This window comes from Anomaloglossus baeobatrachus, chromosome 3 (genome assembly GCF_048569485.1).
Source record: "Anomaloglossus baeobatrachus isolate aAnoBae1 chromosome 3, aAnoBae1.hap1, whole genome shotgun sequence".
Classification (NCBI taxonomy): domain Eukaryota; kingdom Metazoa; phylum Chordata; class Amphibia; order Anura; family Aromobatidae; genus Anomaloglossus; species Anomaloglossus baeobatrachus.
Window position 1 is genome coordinate 203,652,005 of NC_134355.1, and position 13,091 is coordinate 203,665,095.

General features: G+C 44.2%; 1 protein-coding gene across 2 annotated transcripts in view; it reads right to left on the bottom strand.

The window, feature by feature from the left end:
* SMOC2 (SPARC related modular calcium binding 2) overlaps window positions 1-13,091 on the bottom strand; it is a 767,036-nt gene that overhangs the window by 10,762 nt on the left and 743,183 nt on the right. For both annotated transcript variants that reach the window (XM_075339692.1, XM_075339691.1), the window contains one exon: window positions 8,098-8,141. In XM_075339692.1, coding sequence (XP_075195807.1) covers window positions 8,098-8,141 — 44 coding nt within the window. The remainder of the gene's footprint in view (window positions 1-8,097; window positions 8,142-13,091) is intronic.

The following is a 13,091-nucleotide window of genomic DNA, read 5'->3' on the forward strand; positions in this document are numbered from 1 at the left end:
GGGAGAGGCAGGGGGAGCAGAACTACAAGGCTCAGCATACTTCATCCACTAGTGTATGAAGGAGAGCAGACAGCAGCTGCAGAACTACAAGGCTCAGCATACTCCATCCATGACTGTATGCAGGAGTTTTTTTGCCCTTCCTAAAAATTATGTGGGCTTCGCCATATTTTTGTTTGCTAGCAAGGCACAGCAGGCAGCTACGGGCTGCCCCCGAACCCCCCCAGCTGCCTATTTGTACCCGGCTAGGAAACCAAAAATATAGGGAAGCCTTTTTTTTTATTATTTCACGAATTTCATGAAATATTTTTTAAAAAAAATGACGTGAGCTTCGCCCAATTTTTGTGTCCAGCCAGGTACAACTAGGCAGCTGGGGATTGGAATCCGCAGCGCAGGGTGCCCAAGCTTTCTGGGCACCCCCCCCGCTGCGAATAGCAGTCTGCAGCCGCCCCAGAAAATAGCGCTTTCATAGACGTGCCATCTTCTGGCGCTGTATCCAACTCTTGTAGCTGCCCTGGTGACGGGTGGCTTGCTGGGTAATAATGGGGTTAGGGCTAGATGTATATTATATATATTATTAGAAATGGCCACCATGAATTTCTAATACAGATAAAAAAAAACACAACACACAGAAAAATATTTTTTATTAGAAATAAAACACAACACAATTATTGACTCCATATTTATTGAAATAAAGAACCCCCCTCCGCAGTAATCCTGGGTTAAGGGTCCCGTGCTGTCCAATCCGGATCCAATATCATCTGATTGGTTTGCTGGAAGGCAAAGCGATCAGATGATGTGTCAGATTCAAGGGCCTAAATCACATGACACATCAGCTGATTGTATAAATGGCTTTTATACAATCAGCTGATGCATCAGTGCAGAAAAAAACCTACACACTTCTGTGCAGACTCCTGTCCGATGGCATCAGCTGATAGTTTAGCCGGCTGGGCAGTAAAAAGCCGGCCTCAGCACTCGACTTATAGTGTCAGCTGATTCCATCAGGTGACCGCTTCAGCTGATCATCGCCAGGTCTTGCAGCCATTGGACCTGGAGAGAGAGAGGAGAGAGAGAAAAGAGAGAAAGAGGGAGGAAAGAGGGGGGAGAGAGAGAGGGGAGAGAGAGGAGAGAGGAGAGAGAGGGGGAGAGAGAGAGTAGAGAGAGAAGAGTGAGAGAGAGGAGAGAGAAGTGAGAAGATAGAGAAAGGAGAGAGATGAGAGAGAGGAGAGAGAAGAGAGAGAGAAGAGAGGAGAGAGAAGAGAGAAGGGAGAGAGATGAGAGAGAAGAGAGATGAGAGAGAGATGAGAGAGATGAGAGAGGAGAGAGAGAAGAGAGAGGAAAGAGAAAGGGGAGAGAGAGAGAGAGAGATATGGGAGAGAGAGGGAGAGAGAGCTATGAGAGAGAGAAGAGAGAGAATAGTGAGAAAGAGAGGAGGAAGAGAGAAAGGAGAGAGGAGAGAGAGAGGAGAGAGAGAGGGAGGAGAGATTTGAGAGAGGGTAGAGAGCGAGAGGGAAGAGAGAGGGAAGAGAGAGAGAAGGAGAGAGAAGAGAGAGAAGGGAGAAAGATGAGAGAGAGAAGAGAGAGGAGAAAGAAGAGAGAGAGAAGATAGAAGTAAGAGAAGAGAGAGAGAAGAGAGATAGAGGAGAGAGAAGAAAGAGAGAGAGAGAAGAAAGAGAGAGAGAGAAGAAAGAGAGAAAGAGAAGGGAGAGAGATGAGAGAGAGAAGAGAAAGAGGGAGAAGAGAGAGGAGGGGGAGAGGAGAGAGAGGAGAGGAGAGAGAGGAGAGAGAGGGAGGAGAGAGAGGGGAGAGAGAGAGGGAGGGAGAGAGAGGGAGGGGAGAGAGAGAGGAGAGAGCGAGGGAGAAGAGAGAGAGGAAAGAGAGAGGAGAGAAAGAGAGGAGAGAGAGATAGAGGAGAGAGAGGAGAGAGAGGGGATAGAAGAGAGAGAAAGAGGGGAGAGAGAGAAGAGAGAGTGGAGAGAGAAGAGAGTGGAGAGAGAGTGGAGAGAGAGATGAGAGAGGTGAGGAGAGAGAAGAGAGAGGAGAGAGAGGGAGGAGAGAGAGAGGAGAAAAAGAGAGGAGGGAGAGCGAGAGGAGAGAAAGAGAGGAGGTAGAGCTAGAGGAGAGAGAGAGGAGAGAGGGGGGATAGCGAGAGGGGAGGGAGAAAGGGAAGAGAGAGGAAGGAGAGAAAGAGAGAGAGGGAGGAGAGAGAGGGGAGAGAGAGGGAGGAGAGAGAGAGGAGAGTAGAGAGAGGAGAGGAGGGGGAGTGAGAGTAAAGAGAGAGAGAGGAGAGAGATGAGAGCGAGGAGAGAGGAGAGAGAGGAGAGGAGAGAGAGAGGAGAGAGAGAGAAGAGAGAGAAGAGGAGAGAGAGAGAGGAGAGAGAGAGAAGAGGAGAGAGAGGAGAGAGAGGAGATAGGAGAAAGGAGAGGGGAGAGAGAGAGAGTGAAGAGAGAGAGGGGAGAGAGAAAGAGGGGGAGAGAGAAAGAAAGGGAAGAGAGAGAAGGGAGAAAGATGAGAGAGAGAAGAGAGAGGAGAGAGGAGAGAGAAGAGAGAGAGAAGATAGAAGTAAGAGAAGAGAGAGAGAAGATAGATAGAGGAGGGAGAAGAGAGAGAGAGAGAAGAAAGAGAGAGAGAGAAGAAAGAGAGAAAGAGAAGGGAGAGAGATGAGAGAGAGGAGAGAGAAGAGAGAGGGAGAAGAGAGAGGAGGGGGAGAGGAGAGAGAGGAGAGGAGAGAGAGGAGAGAGGGAAAAGAGAGAGGGGAGAGAGAGAGGGAGGAGAGAGAGGGAGGGGAGAGAGAGAGGAGAGAGCGAGGGAGAAGAGAGAGAGGAAAGAGAGAGGAGAGAAAGAGAGGAGAGAGAGATAGAGGAGAGAGAGGAGAGAGGGGAGAGAAGAGAGAGAAAGAGGGGAGAGAGAGAAGAGAGAGTGGAGAGAGAAGAGAGTGGAGAGAGAGAGTGGAGAGAGAGATGAGAGAGGTGAGGAGAGAGAAGAGAGAGGAGAGAGAGGGAGGAGAGAGGAGAGAAAGAGAGGAGGGAGAGCGAGAGGAGAGAAAGAGAGGAGGTAGAGCTAGAGGAGAGAGAGAGGAGAGAGGGGGGATAGCGAGAGGGGAGGGAGAAAGGGAAGAGAGAGGAAGGAGAGAAAGAGAGAGAGGGAGGAGAGAGAGGGGAGAGAGAGGGAGGAGAGAGAAGAGAGGAGAGAGAGGAGAGGAGAGAGGAGGGGGAGTGAGAGTAAAGAGAGAGAGAGGAGAGAGAGGAGAGAGAGAAGAGAGAGAGAGAAGAGAGAGAAGAGGAGAGAGAGAGGAGAGAGAGAGAAGAGGAGAGAGAGGAGAGAGAGAGGATAGGAGAGAAAGGAGAGGGGGAGAGAGAGAGAGTGAGGAGAGAGAGGGGAGAGAGAAATAGGGGGAGAGAGAGAGAAAGGGAGGAGAGAGAGGGAGGGAGGAGAGAGCGAGGGAGAAGAGAGAGAGGAAAGAGAGAGGAGAGAGGAGAGAGAGGGGAGAGAGAAGAGAGGAGAGAGAGAGGGGAGAGAGAGAAGGGAGAGAGAGAGAGAGGGGAGAGAGAGAGAGAGGGAGGAGAGAGAGAGAGGGAGGAGAGAGCAAGGGAGAAGAGAGAGGAGAGAGAGGGGGAGAAAGAGAGGAGAGAGAGGGGAGAGAAGAGAGAGGGAGAGAGAGAGGGGAGAGAGAAGAGAGAGAGGAGAGAGAGAGGGGAGAGATCGAGAGGAGAGAGAGAGGGAGAAGAGAGAGGAGAGATAGAGGGGAAAGAGAGGAGAGAGAAGAGAGAGAGAGGAGAGAGAGGAATGAGGAGAGAAAGGAGAGAGAGAAGAGAAAGGAGAGAGAGAAGAGAGAAAGGAGAGAGAGGAGAGAGAGGAGAGAGAGAGGAGAGAGAGAGGAGATAGAGGAGAGATAGAGGAGAGCAGAGAGAGAGGGGAGAGAGAGCAGAGAGAGTAGAGAGAGAAGAGAGAGCAGAGAGAGAGAAGAGGGAGAAGGGAGAGAGATGAGAGAAGGGAGACGAGAGAGGAGAAAGAAGAGAGAGGAAAGAGAGAGAGAGGATAGAGAGAGAAGGGAGAGAGAAGGGAGAGAGAAGAGATAAGAGAGAAGGGAGAGAGAAATAAGAGAGAGTGGCGAGAGAAGAGAGAGAGGAGAGAGAGGAGAGCAGAGAGAGAGAAGAGAGAGAAGAGAGAAGGGAGAGAGAATAGAGAGTGAGAAGAGAGAGGAGAGAGAGAGGAGAGAGAGAGGAGAGAGAGAGGAGAGAGCAGAGAGACAGGAGAGAGAGGAGGGAGAGGAGATAGAGAGGAGAGAGAAAGAAGGAAGAGAGAGAGGAGAGAGAGAGAAGGAAGAGAGAGAGAAGAGAGAGATCATCACCATCATCACCGCACACACACACTACCGCACTCATCATCATCACCACACGCACCCCGGCAGTACCGCACCCATCATCATCCCCGCACACTCCCCGGCAGTACCGCCCCCATCGTCATCCCCGCACACACCCTGGCACTACCGCACTCATCATCATCCTCGCACACACGCAGGCACTACCGCACTCATCATCATCACTGCACATACCCCGGCACTACCGCCCCCATCATCATCTCCGCACACACAAGCACTACCCCACTCATCATCATCCCCGCACACACGCAGGCACTACCGCCCCCATCATCATCCCCGCACACACCCAGGTACTACCGCCCCCATCATCATTCTCGCACACACCCTGGCACTACCGCACTCATCATCATCACCGCACACACAAGCACTACCGCACTCATCATCATCCCTGCACACACGCAGGCACTACCTGAGTGAAGTCTCTGGTGACAGCACTGCTCACTTCAGTTGCTAAGTGGAGCTGACACAGAGTGGTCGTGTTCTACGACGCTCCCTGTCAGCTTCATGTAGCAGAGCTGAAAGCGTCGTGTAGATTACTTCGGACCTGGATGGGTGTTTGGGGATTAATATAGTAGTAAAATAGGGGGGGGTTTGTCTTTTATTCCAAATAAAGGATTTTTCGTTGTGTGTGTTTATTTACTTTCACTACAGGCTAACCATGGAAGGTATCTCGGGGAGATGCCTGCCATGATTAACCTAAGACTTAGTGGCAGCTATAAGCTGCCATTTAACTCCTTATTACCCCGATTGCCACAGCACCAGGGCAATTTGGGATGAGCCGGGTAGAGAACCGGGACTGCTGCTGGCTGATATTGTTAGGGTGGTGGGCTCCCCATAACGTGACGCTCCCCATCCTGACAATACCAGCCTTCAGCTCTGTGGCTTTATCTTGGCTGGAATCAAAATTGGGGGGGACGGCAGTTTTTTTTTTTTTAATAATTATTTATTTATGTTACTGCACGATATAGACCCACCCGCCGGTGGCTGTGATTGGTTGCAGTGAGCTGTCATTCAGCGTGGGGATGTGTCTGACTGCAACCAATCATGGGCGCCGGTAGGCGGGGAAAGCAGGGAATACCAGAATGAATAATGAGCTACAGCCATTTTCAAAAGAGGAAAAGCTGCCGGGGCTTTGTGACAGCCATGCAGCTGATCGGTGAGTAGGAAAGAGAGAGGTATTGTGCTGGGGGCGCAGGACGCATGCAAATACGCAATGTGCACACATAGCCTTACTGTAAAAAGCCACGCTTTTGGTGATCGAACCGTTATCGAACGTTAACTCGAACTGTCGAACGTGAAGCAAATCGTTCAAGTTCGTCGAACGACTCAAACATCGCCCAAAACAACTCAAATTTGAAAATGGCAAACGGTTTGCTTTGAACACCGCTCATCTCTACTTATAATTGCTCATTTTGCCCATCTATCCAATTAACTTTTTTTTTTCAATTAAGTCTAAAGGAGTGGGTAAGGGTTTTGTATTATTATATTGTAAAAGTTTTGAAAATCAACAATAAGTTGATTTAAAAAAATGAGTACTAAAATCCCACCTGAATATAGGCTTAACCAAATGCTGCAGAGTTGTAAATGTTTATAGATGCTGTACATACATTTAATACATTTAAGTTTACCTTGGTTTGGAGTTTAACATTGAAATTCTTCTTGCTTTAACAAAGCACTCACATAATTTTTTTTTATCCTTTTAATACACTGCAATCATCATATTTAGTGATGAGCGAATATAGTCGGCACTATTTGTTACTCGCACACATATTAGGTATTTGCGATATTTATTACTCACCAGGCTTCTATGAGGACCAGAAACCCTAAAAGAGCCTTTAAGAGAGCCTTTAAGTTTCTTTGAGTTCTCAAGTTTTTATGCATTATTTGGTGCAGATGTTTGGTGAATAAATTTCAGCATCAAATCTGCATCTCCTGGCAAAAAAACACTGCAAAACTGCATTTTGATGGATTTTTTTGTTTTTCTTCAGAAGATGCAAATTTGGTGAGGAACTTCATGTTTAAATTTCTGCATCTGCTGGCAAAAAAAATCGCACCAAAGCCACATTGCATTTTGATGCATTTTTTGCTAGAAGATGCAGATTTGGGGCAGGAAATTGGTGAATCAATTTCACGGCCAAATCTGCATCTCCTGGCAAAAAATCAGGGCAAAACCGCATCACGTTTTGATGCATTTTTTTTTCCCAAAATATGCAGATTTGGTGCAGGAATTTGGTGTATAAATTTCAGAAATAAAATCTGCAACTCTTGGAAAAAAAAACACGGTTTTCTGCTAGAAGATGCAGGATTGATTGATCTCAATAAGTTCACCTGAGATGAGTTCAATGAGTTCACCTGAGGTAAGTTTACTTGTGGTCACAGGTGGAGTATTGTGGGAACCTCCAGCTGTGACCACAGATAAACTGAATGATGTCATCGCTCACAGCTGTGTCTCAGTCAGTATCTGCCTGAAGCAACAGCAGGCAGTCATGTTTTCTAATATGCCAGCATGCAGCGATATCAGTATGTAGCAGAATCGGGATCGTTGTTGTATGTCATGGTGTGGATTATGTCAGACCTGGGTGTTTTGAGGTCAATAAATTGGAGAAAGAGGATTTTTTTTAAATAAAAGATTTTTGTCTGTGTTTTGTGTTTATTTCTTTTTACTTACAGCATTAGTAATTGGCTGTCTCATAGATCCCTCCCCATTACTAATCCAGGATTTAGTGGCAGCTAGGATTTTTGATAAATCACAGCTGTCTTTAACCCCTTATATTACCCCAATTGCCACCGCAACAGGGTTATCAGGATAAGCCGGCTAAAGTGACGGGATTGTCACATCTAATGAATGCGACAATTCTGGGTGGCTGCAGGCTGTTTTTTTTTTAGGCTGGGTCCAATAACCATGAGCCTGAGAATACCAGCCCCCAGCTGTTGGGCTTTATCTTGGCTTAATATCAAAACGGGGGTGATCACATGCCATTTTTTAAAATTATTTATTTAAATAAGGTAATAAAGCTGCCTGGGGTCCCTCTTATTTTGATACACAGCCAAGATAATGCACACAGCTGGGGGCTGCAGCCTGTAGTCGTATGCTTTATCTGTGCTGGGTATCAATATATGGGGACCCTGCATCATTTTTTGTGTTTATTTATTTTTACATTCCATTATGGGACCCAAACAGCTACTGTGAGGGCAGCCAATCAGAGATGCTTGCACACCGGCAGTCTGACTGCAGCCAATCACAGAGAGGATGGGCAGGGAAAGCAGTGCATATGCATGAGATCTAATGAGCGTACCCAGACATAGTGTGACAGGTAATCTCGGTAAGTCTAACTGTCCCATTTTAATCCCCATAATACTCTGACAATATTATTCCTAGAAATGATTCAGATATGAATCCAGGCATTTTCCTCATGCAGTTCTCATTCAGTGCCAACACTTTTCTATCCATTTCAAAATTTTTACAGCCCTCCCAGATCGACTTCCAAGGTCCTCCTGAAAATTATTCACGTTTCCAATTGAATAGAATTGGGTTCATTATTCATGACAAATGCACGAATAATAGAAATGATTTGGCTTGAATAATCCGAACCCGAATATTTGACTATTCGCCCATCTCTAACCATATTATATAGCACTGTGTACTTACAATTACTCATTTACAAACAAAAACACCTTCTGGATCCTAAACAAAACAATAGACTAGTATTACACTTACCTGTCTACTAGATGATAAATGATCTCCACCTTTAGGAGCAGGGCCTAAAGAAAAAAAAGAACCACATTATTTCAGAGAGTAATAATAATAGTAATAATAAACATCTACATATAATAAACTTCTATATAGAAAATTTTCAATGTCAAAGGCTCTGCAAGAAATTTCAAATTAATACTTTTTTTATACTGACTCAGAATTCCTGATGAAGATACTGGGGGATACTATGTTTTAACCGTTGAAGGTCTCTGAATGAAAATGGAGTTCTGAATGTCAGTGTGGAGCTCCATAAACTCTGCATGTCATTGAGAAATATAAAATCTATATGATATCACTTTGGTCTCTGGATACCTACCCCCCAATGAACTGAATGGAGAAACTAATTATAACTCAGGAGAAAAAAGAACTTGCAATCTAACATTCAACCTCCACAGGACCCCTATGCAGCTGACCCCCTTCTTTAAGAAACAAGTAATTAAATAGATAGCAGATGTGAGCCCAGCCTCAGCTTGAATGCACAAGAATATGGAGAAGGGCAGATTAATGACTAGTAGCAATATGAACCCCAGTGAACAGAAAACTAGCGTACATTCAAATCCTTTGCTCCCTTATAGAAATTCTGAATTGAGGTTTTATGATCTGCATCAATACAATAGATAGGAAAGACATATTTTGGAATTGGTGAATGCAAAACATTTTACTGCATTGCTGATGGATGGCCGGAGTCCCACCAAATTGATATTGTTCAGACTGATGACAATATATATGCCATATTTCCTACCTATGAACAGATAAAATTGTGATAGGAAAGATGACAGTCATATATCCTACCTGCAGCTTCTAGGGGCAAAGATAACGTACAAGTTGGGGATCTCATAAAATTCTGAAGGGCCGAGCACATACTACAAATAGCCCCACATGAGGTCACCAAGGAGGGGTATGAGGCAGTGACTGTTTATTAATAAATACAGACATTTAAATTGAGTCCTTGTTCAATGGCAGGAAGGTACATTGCCATGTAGAATTGTTCCACGTTCCATTGGCGTCCTTCCCTCCATATATCTGAAGCCATTGCAGTTGGATCAGGTTTAGTAATTTTCTTTTGTTTATCAATTTTACTTTATGTAATTCTCTATTCTGTATTGTTTGTAACATATTTGTATATTTTTGTAAACACAGCGCCCAGAACCCTGATCGTAGGCCCGGACGCCGCATTCCCCTTTGGAGAACACTTGTGTTTCCACAGGAGAGGATACGCTGTGTGGAGAATGCAGTGTATGCTGATTGTGGGAATGTACTCTTAACTAAATAAAATAAATAAATAAATCTTTATTTTTATATAGCTCTAACATATTCCGCAGCGCTTTACATACATCAGGAACACTGTCCCCATTGGGGCTCACAATCTAAATTCCCTATCTGTATGTCTTTGGAGTGTGGGAGGAAACCAGAGTACCCGGAGGAAACCCACACAAACACGGGGAGAACATACAAACTCCTTGCAGATGGTGTCCTTGGTGGGATTTGAACCCAGGACCCCAGCACTGCAAGACTGCAGTGCTAACCACTGAGCCACCATGCCGCCCTTGAGAACAAGTTGTTCGCAAGTTTTTTCTTTAAGAGCTCCCCTTCCGTTAGACTCTCTGCATTCCAGTATATGAGATATAAGCACCAAGACACCCGATACCTTATACCACAACAATGCTAAATAAACTTTGTAAATACATAAGGGTGCAACTAGACGATAATGGCAAGACCATCAGAACAAACCTAATCAGGATATTCACACAAAAAAAACAACAAAGGGTCAAATCAATCAGTCAATTTTATTGAAATAATTAAAATAAATAATAAAAACTTTATAAAATTAATAATTACTGTGTCTGATCAATTTATCCCTACCCTGGTAGGTAGGTTGATTTGACCCTTTGTCATTTTTTTGTGACTATTCTGATCTCTGCATTCCAGGAAGAGGTGTGCTCGAGAAGACCAACAGTTCATGCCAGTGGGAAAAGCGGAACAGTGCCCTTTCCCTTGCTTCAAAAGTAGGCAGTTTTCTGTTTGTAGAATCAAGTAGCATAAGAAAACTAAAAATGTGCACAGGTTGAGTATTTGGTGAATTCTCTTCCCCAGTATTTGTTTGATAAAACCAGGAGTAGGCAAAAAAAATGTAGAAGTGTTGATTGTGTTTCTATTATACTTTTCCTGGGATTGTTCCACTACTAGTTTATAGCTTACAAATACTGAAGTAAAAAACTCATCAAATACTCAATGTCTGCACATTCTTAGTTTTCTTATGCTACTTGATACTACAGGCGGAAAGCTTCCTACTTTTAAACCAAGGGAGTGTCCACTGGTCTGCTATACAACTGGCATGAACTGTTGGCCTTCTGGAGCAAAGCATAGGTTCTAAGTACACCCTCCTTGCTTAGAAAACCGACCGCCACTGATACACTGCAGAGGTGGCCAGTAACCTATAGAAGTTATAGAACTAAAAATCCCTCCCTTCTTGTAAACACAGGGGAGGAATTTTAATAACTGGCATATTGCAAAATTACTTGTTTGTACAAGAACTTTGCAGTTTTATCCATTTATCAAGCTGAAAAAAACCCTTTAAGCATCTCCTATAAGTATGCACTTTTCACTTTACACCATTGCAACCTCTTGAAATAGTCTGAAATAAATTATTAAAACATTAAACCTCTCAATAAGCAAGCAGTACAACTGTCCTACTTTGCACTTTCACTGAACCTGAGCATTACAATCTCCCTTCTGACCACTCCACAATGAAAAGGTCCCAGAGGATTGTGCAGCTGAGCAGTCATTTCAAAGCTGTGGCTTTCAACTTCATGAGAAAGCTAAAATGTTCACACATTCTAAATGATCAACAATATTCCAAGGTGCTCTTTGCTGTACTTTTAGATATGATAACACATTTTCTATGATTCCTTTACAATTAGATTATATCTACACATAGTGGTTGAGCTACAGTTTTTGCTAAGAACAACATGATAAAACAATATACAGTTGACTGCTGTTTTCAACAGTTTTGTGGCACATACGAGTGACTCACAAATCAATTGGTCCGATCCATGAAGACGTTTTCCTGAAACACCTCCTTTAAATGTTGCAAAACATTTGAGTACCAGGAAGTATGCAGAAAAATAATGACTTTTGGTGTGTTTTCACGACAGTTTTGGCCAAAGTAGGCAGAGCTGGAGAGGGACGGTGATGGATGAATTCTGCCTGACCAATTCATCAAGAGTTGTGGTGTAACTTATGCATAAGTGGATTATAATGAGGGCAATCTGGGACAGAAGTCCAAGGTGCTGGAGCTACTCATGGCCAGATTGCCCTGTTTATAATGTTTTGTGCACCACCATCGGCAACGCATACTAATGTTTCTCCCTTTATTCTGGTGCACATCTCTGGACAGAGAGCTGTTCTGGACCTCCATTACTATCAATGCAAAATGGGGAGCAACCAACATCAGTGAAGTTTTGGTGCAACAAAGTTATCGGTATTATATGACATCATCGTGCCTGCATGTATGCACCAGCATCAAGAAAAAATGAAGCCCTGGGGATCTGAACAGAGCACTGGGGAAACAGGAGGTAAGTATGTGGTTTTATTTTATATGTGGGATGTGTGCTTGTATATAGGGGGTTATGGGAGGGCTTATACTGTATATATGGAGCTATGTGAGGTTCTCAAATAGGATATAGGGGTTTTGTAGCGGCTCATGCTGTATACAGGGACAGTATTAAGGCTCATCCTGTATGTAGGAGGCTATGTGGATTTTTCATATTGTACAGTCATGACTAAAAGTGTTGGCACCCCGCAAATTGATCAAGAAAATGAAATATTTCTGAACATATTTTCACACAAAATTCCAGAAATGGGCAGGACAAAATTGTTGGCACCCTCAACTTAATATTTAGTTGAACACCCTTTGGAATAAATAACAGAAATCAATCACTTCCTATTACCATCAACAAGCTCTCAGCTGGAATTCTGCACCACACTTCCTTTCCAAACTGCTCCAGGTCTCTCATATTTAAAGAGCGCCTTCTCCCAACAGCAATTTTAAAATCTCTACACAGGTGTTCAAAGAGATTTAAATCCGGACTCATCGCTGGCCACTGCAGAATTCTCCAGTGCTTTGTTTTCATCAATTTCTGGGTGTCTCTTGAAGTATGTTTGGGGTCGTTGTCCTGATGGAAGACCCATGACCTAGGACACAAACTTAGATTTCTGAGACTGGGCACTGCATTGCGACCCAAAATCATTTGGGAGTATTCAGATTTCATGATGCCTTGCACACAGTCAAGGCAACAAGTGCCAGAGAAAGCAAGACAACCCTAAAACATCTTTAAACCTGCACCATATTTGACTGAAGGTACTGTGTTCCTTTCTTTGTAGGCCTCATTCTATTTTAGGAAAACAGTACAATAATGTACTTTACCAAAAAAGCTATATCTTGGTCTCATCTGTCCACAAGACTTTCCCAGAAGGATTTTAGCTTACTTGATTTTAGCAAACTGCAGTCTAAATTTTTTATGTGTCAGCAGTCGGATCCTCCTGGGTCTCCTGCCACAGCATTTAATTTCATTCAAATATTGATGGATAGTTTGCCCTGATACTGATACTGACACACCCAGAGCTTGCAGGACAGCTTGAACTAATTTGGAACTTAATTGGGGCTGCTTATCCATCACCCATGCTTATCCATCACCCACATTATCCTGAGTTACAACTTTTCACCAATTTTTCTATTCCTCCACATCCAGGGAGATTAGCTATAGTTCTATGGGCTGTAAACTACTTGATTATGTTGTGAACCATGGAACATCAAGATCTTAGGAAATGGACTTGCAATCTTGAGTAGAGATGAGCAAACCGGTCGTGGTTCGGCTCGAGTTCGGTTCGCCGAACGGAGGTCTCGTTCGAGTTTGGTTCGGCGAACTGCTCGAACCGCATAGGAAACAATGGGAGCC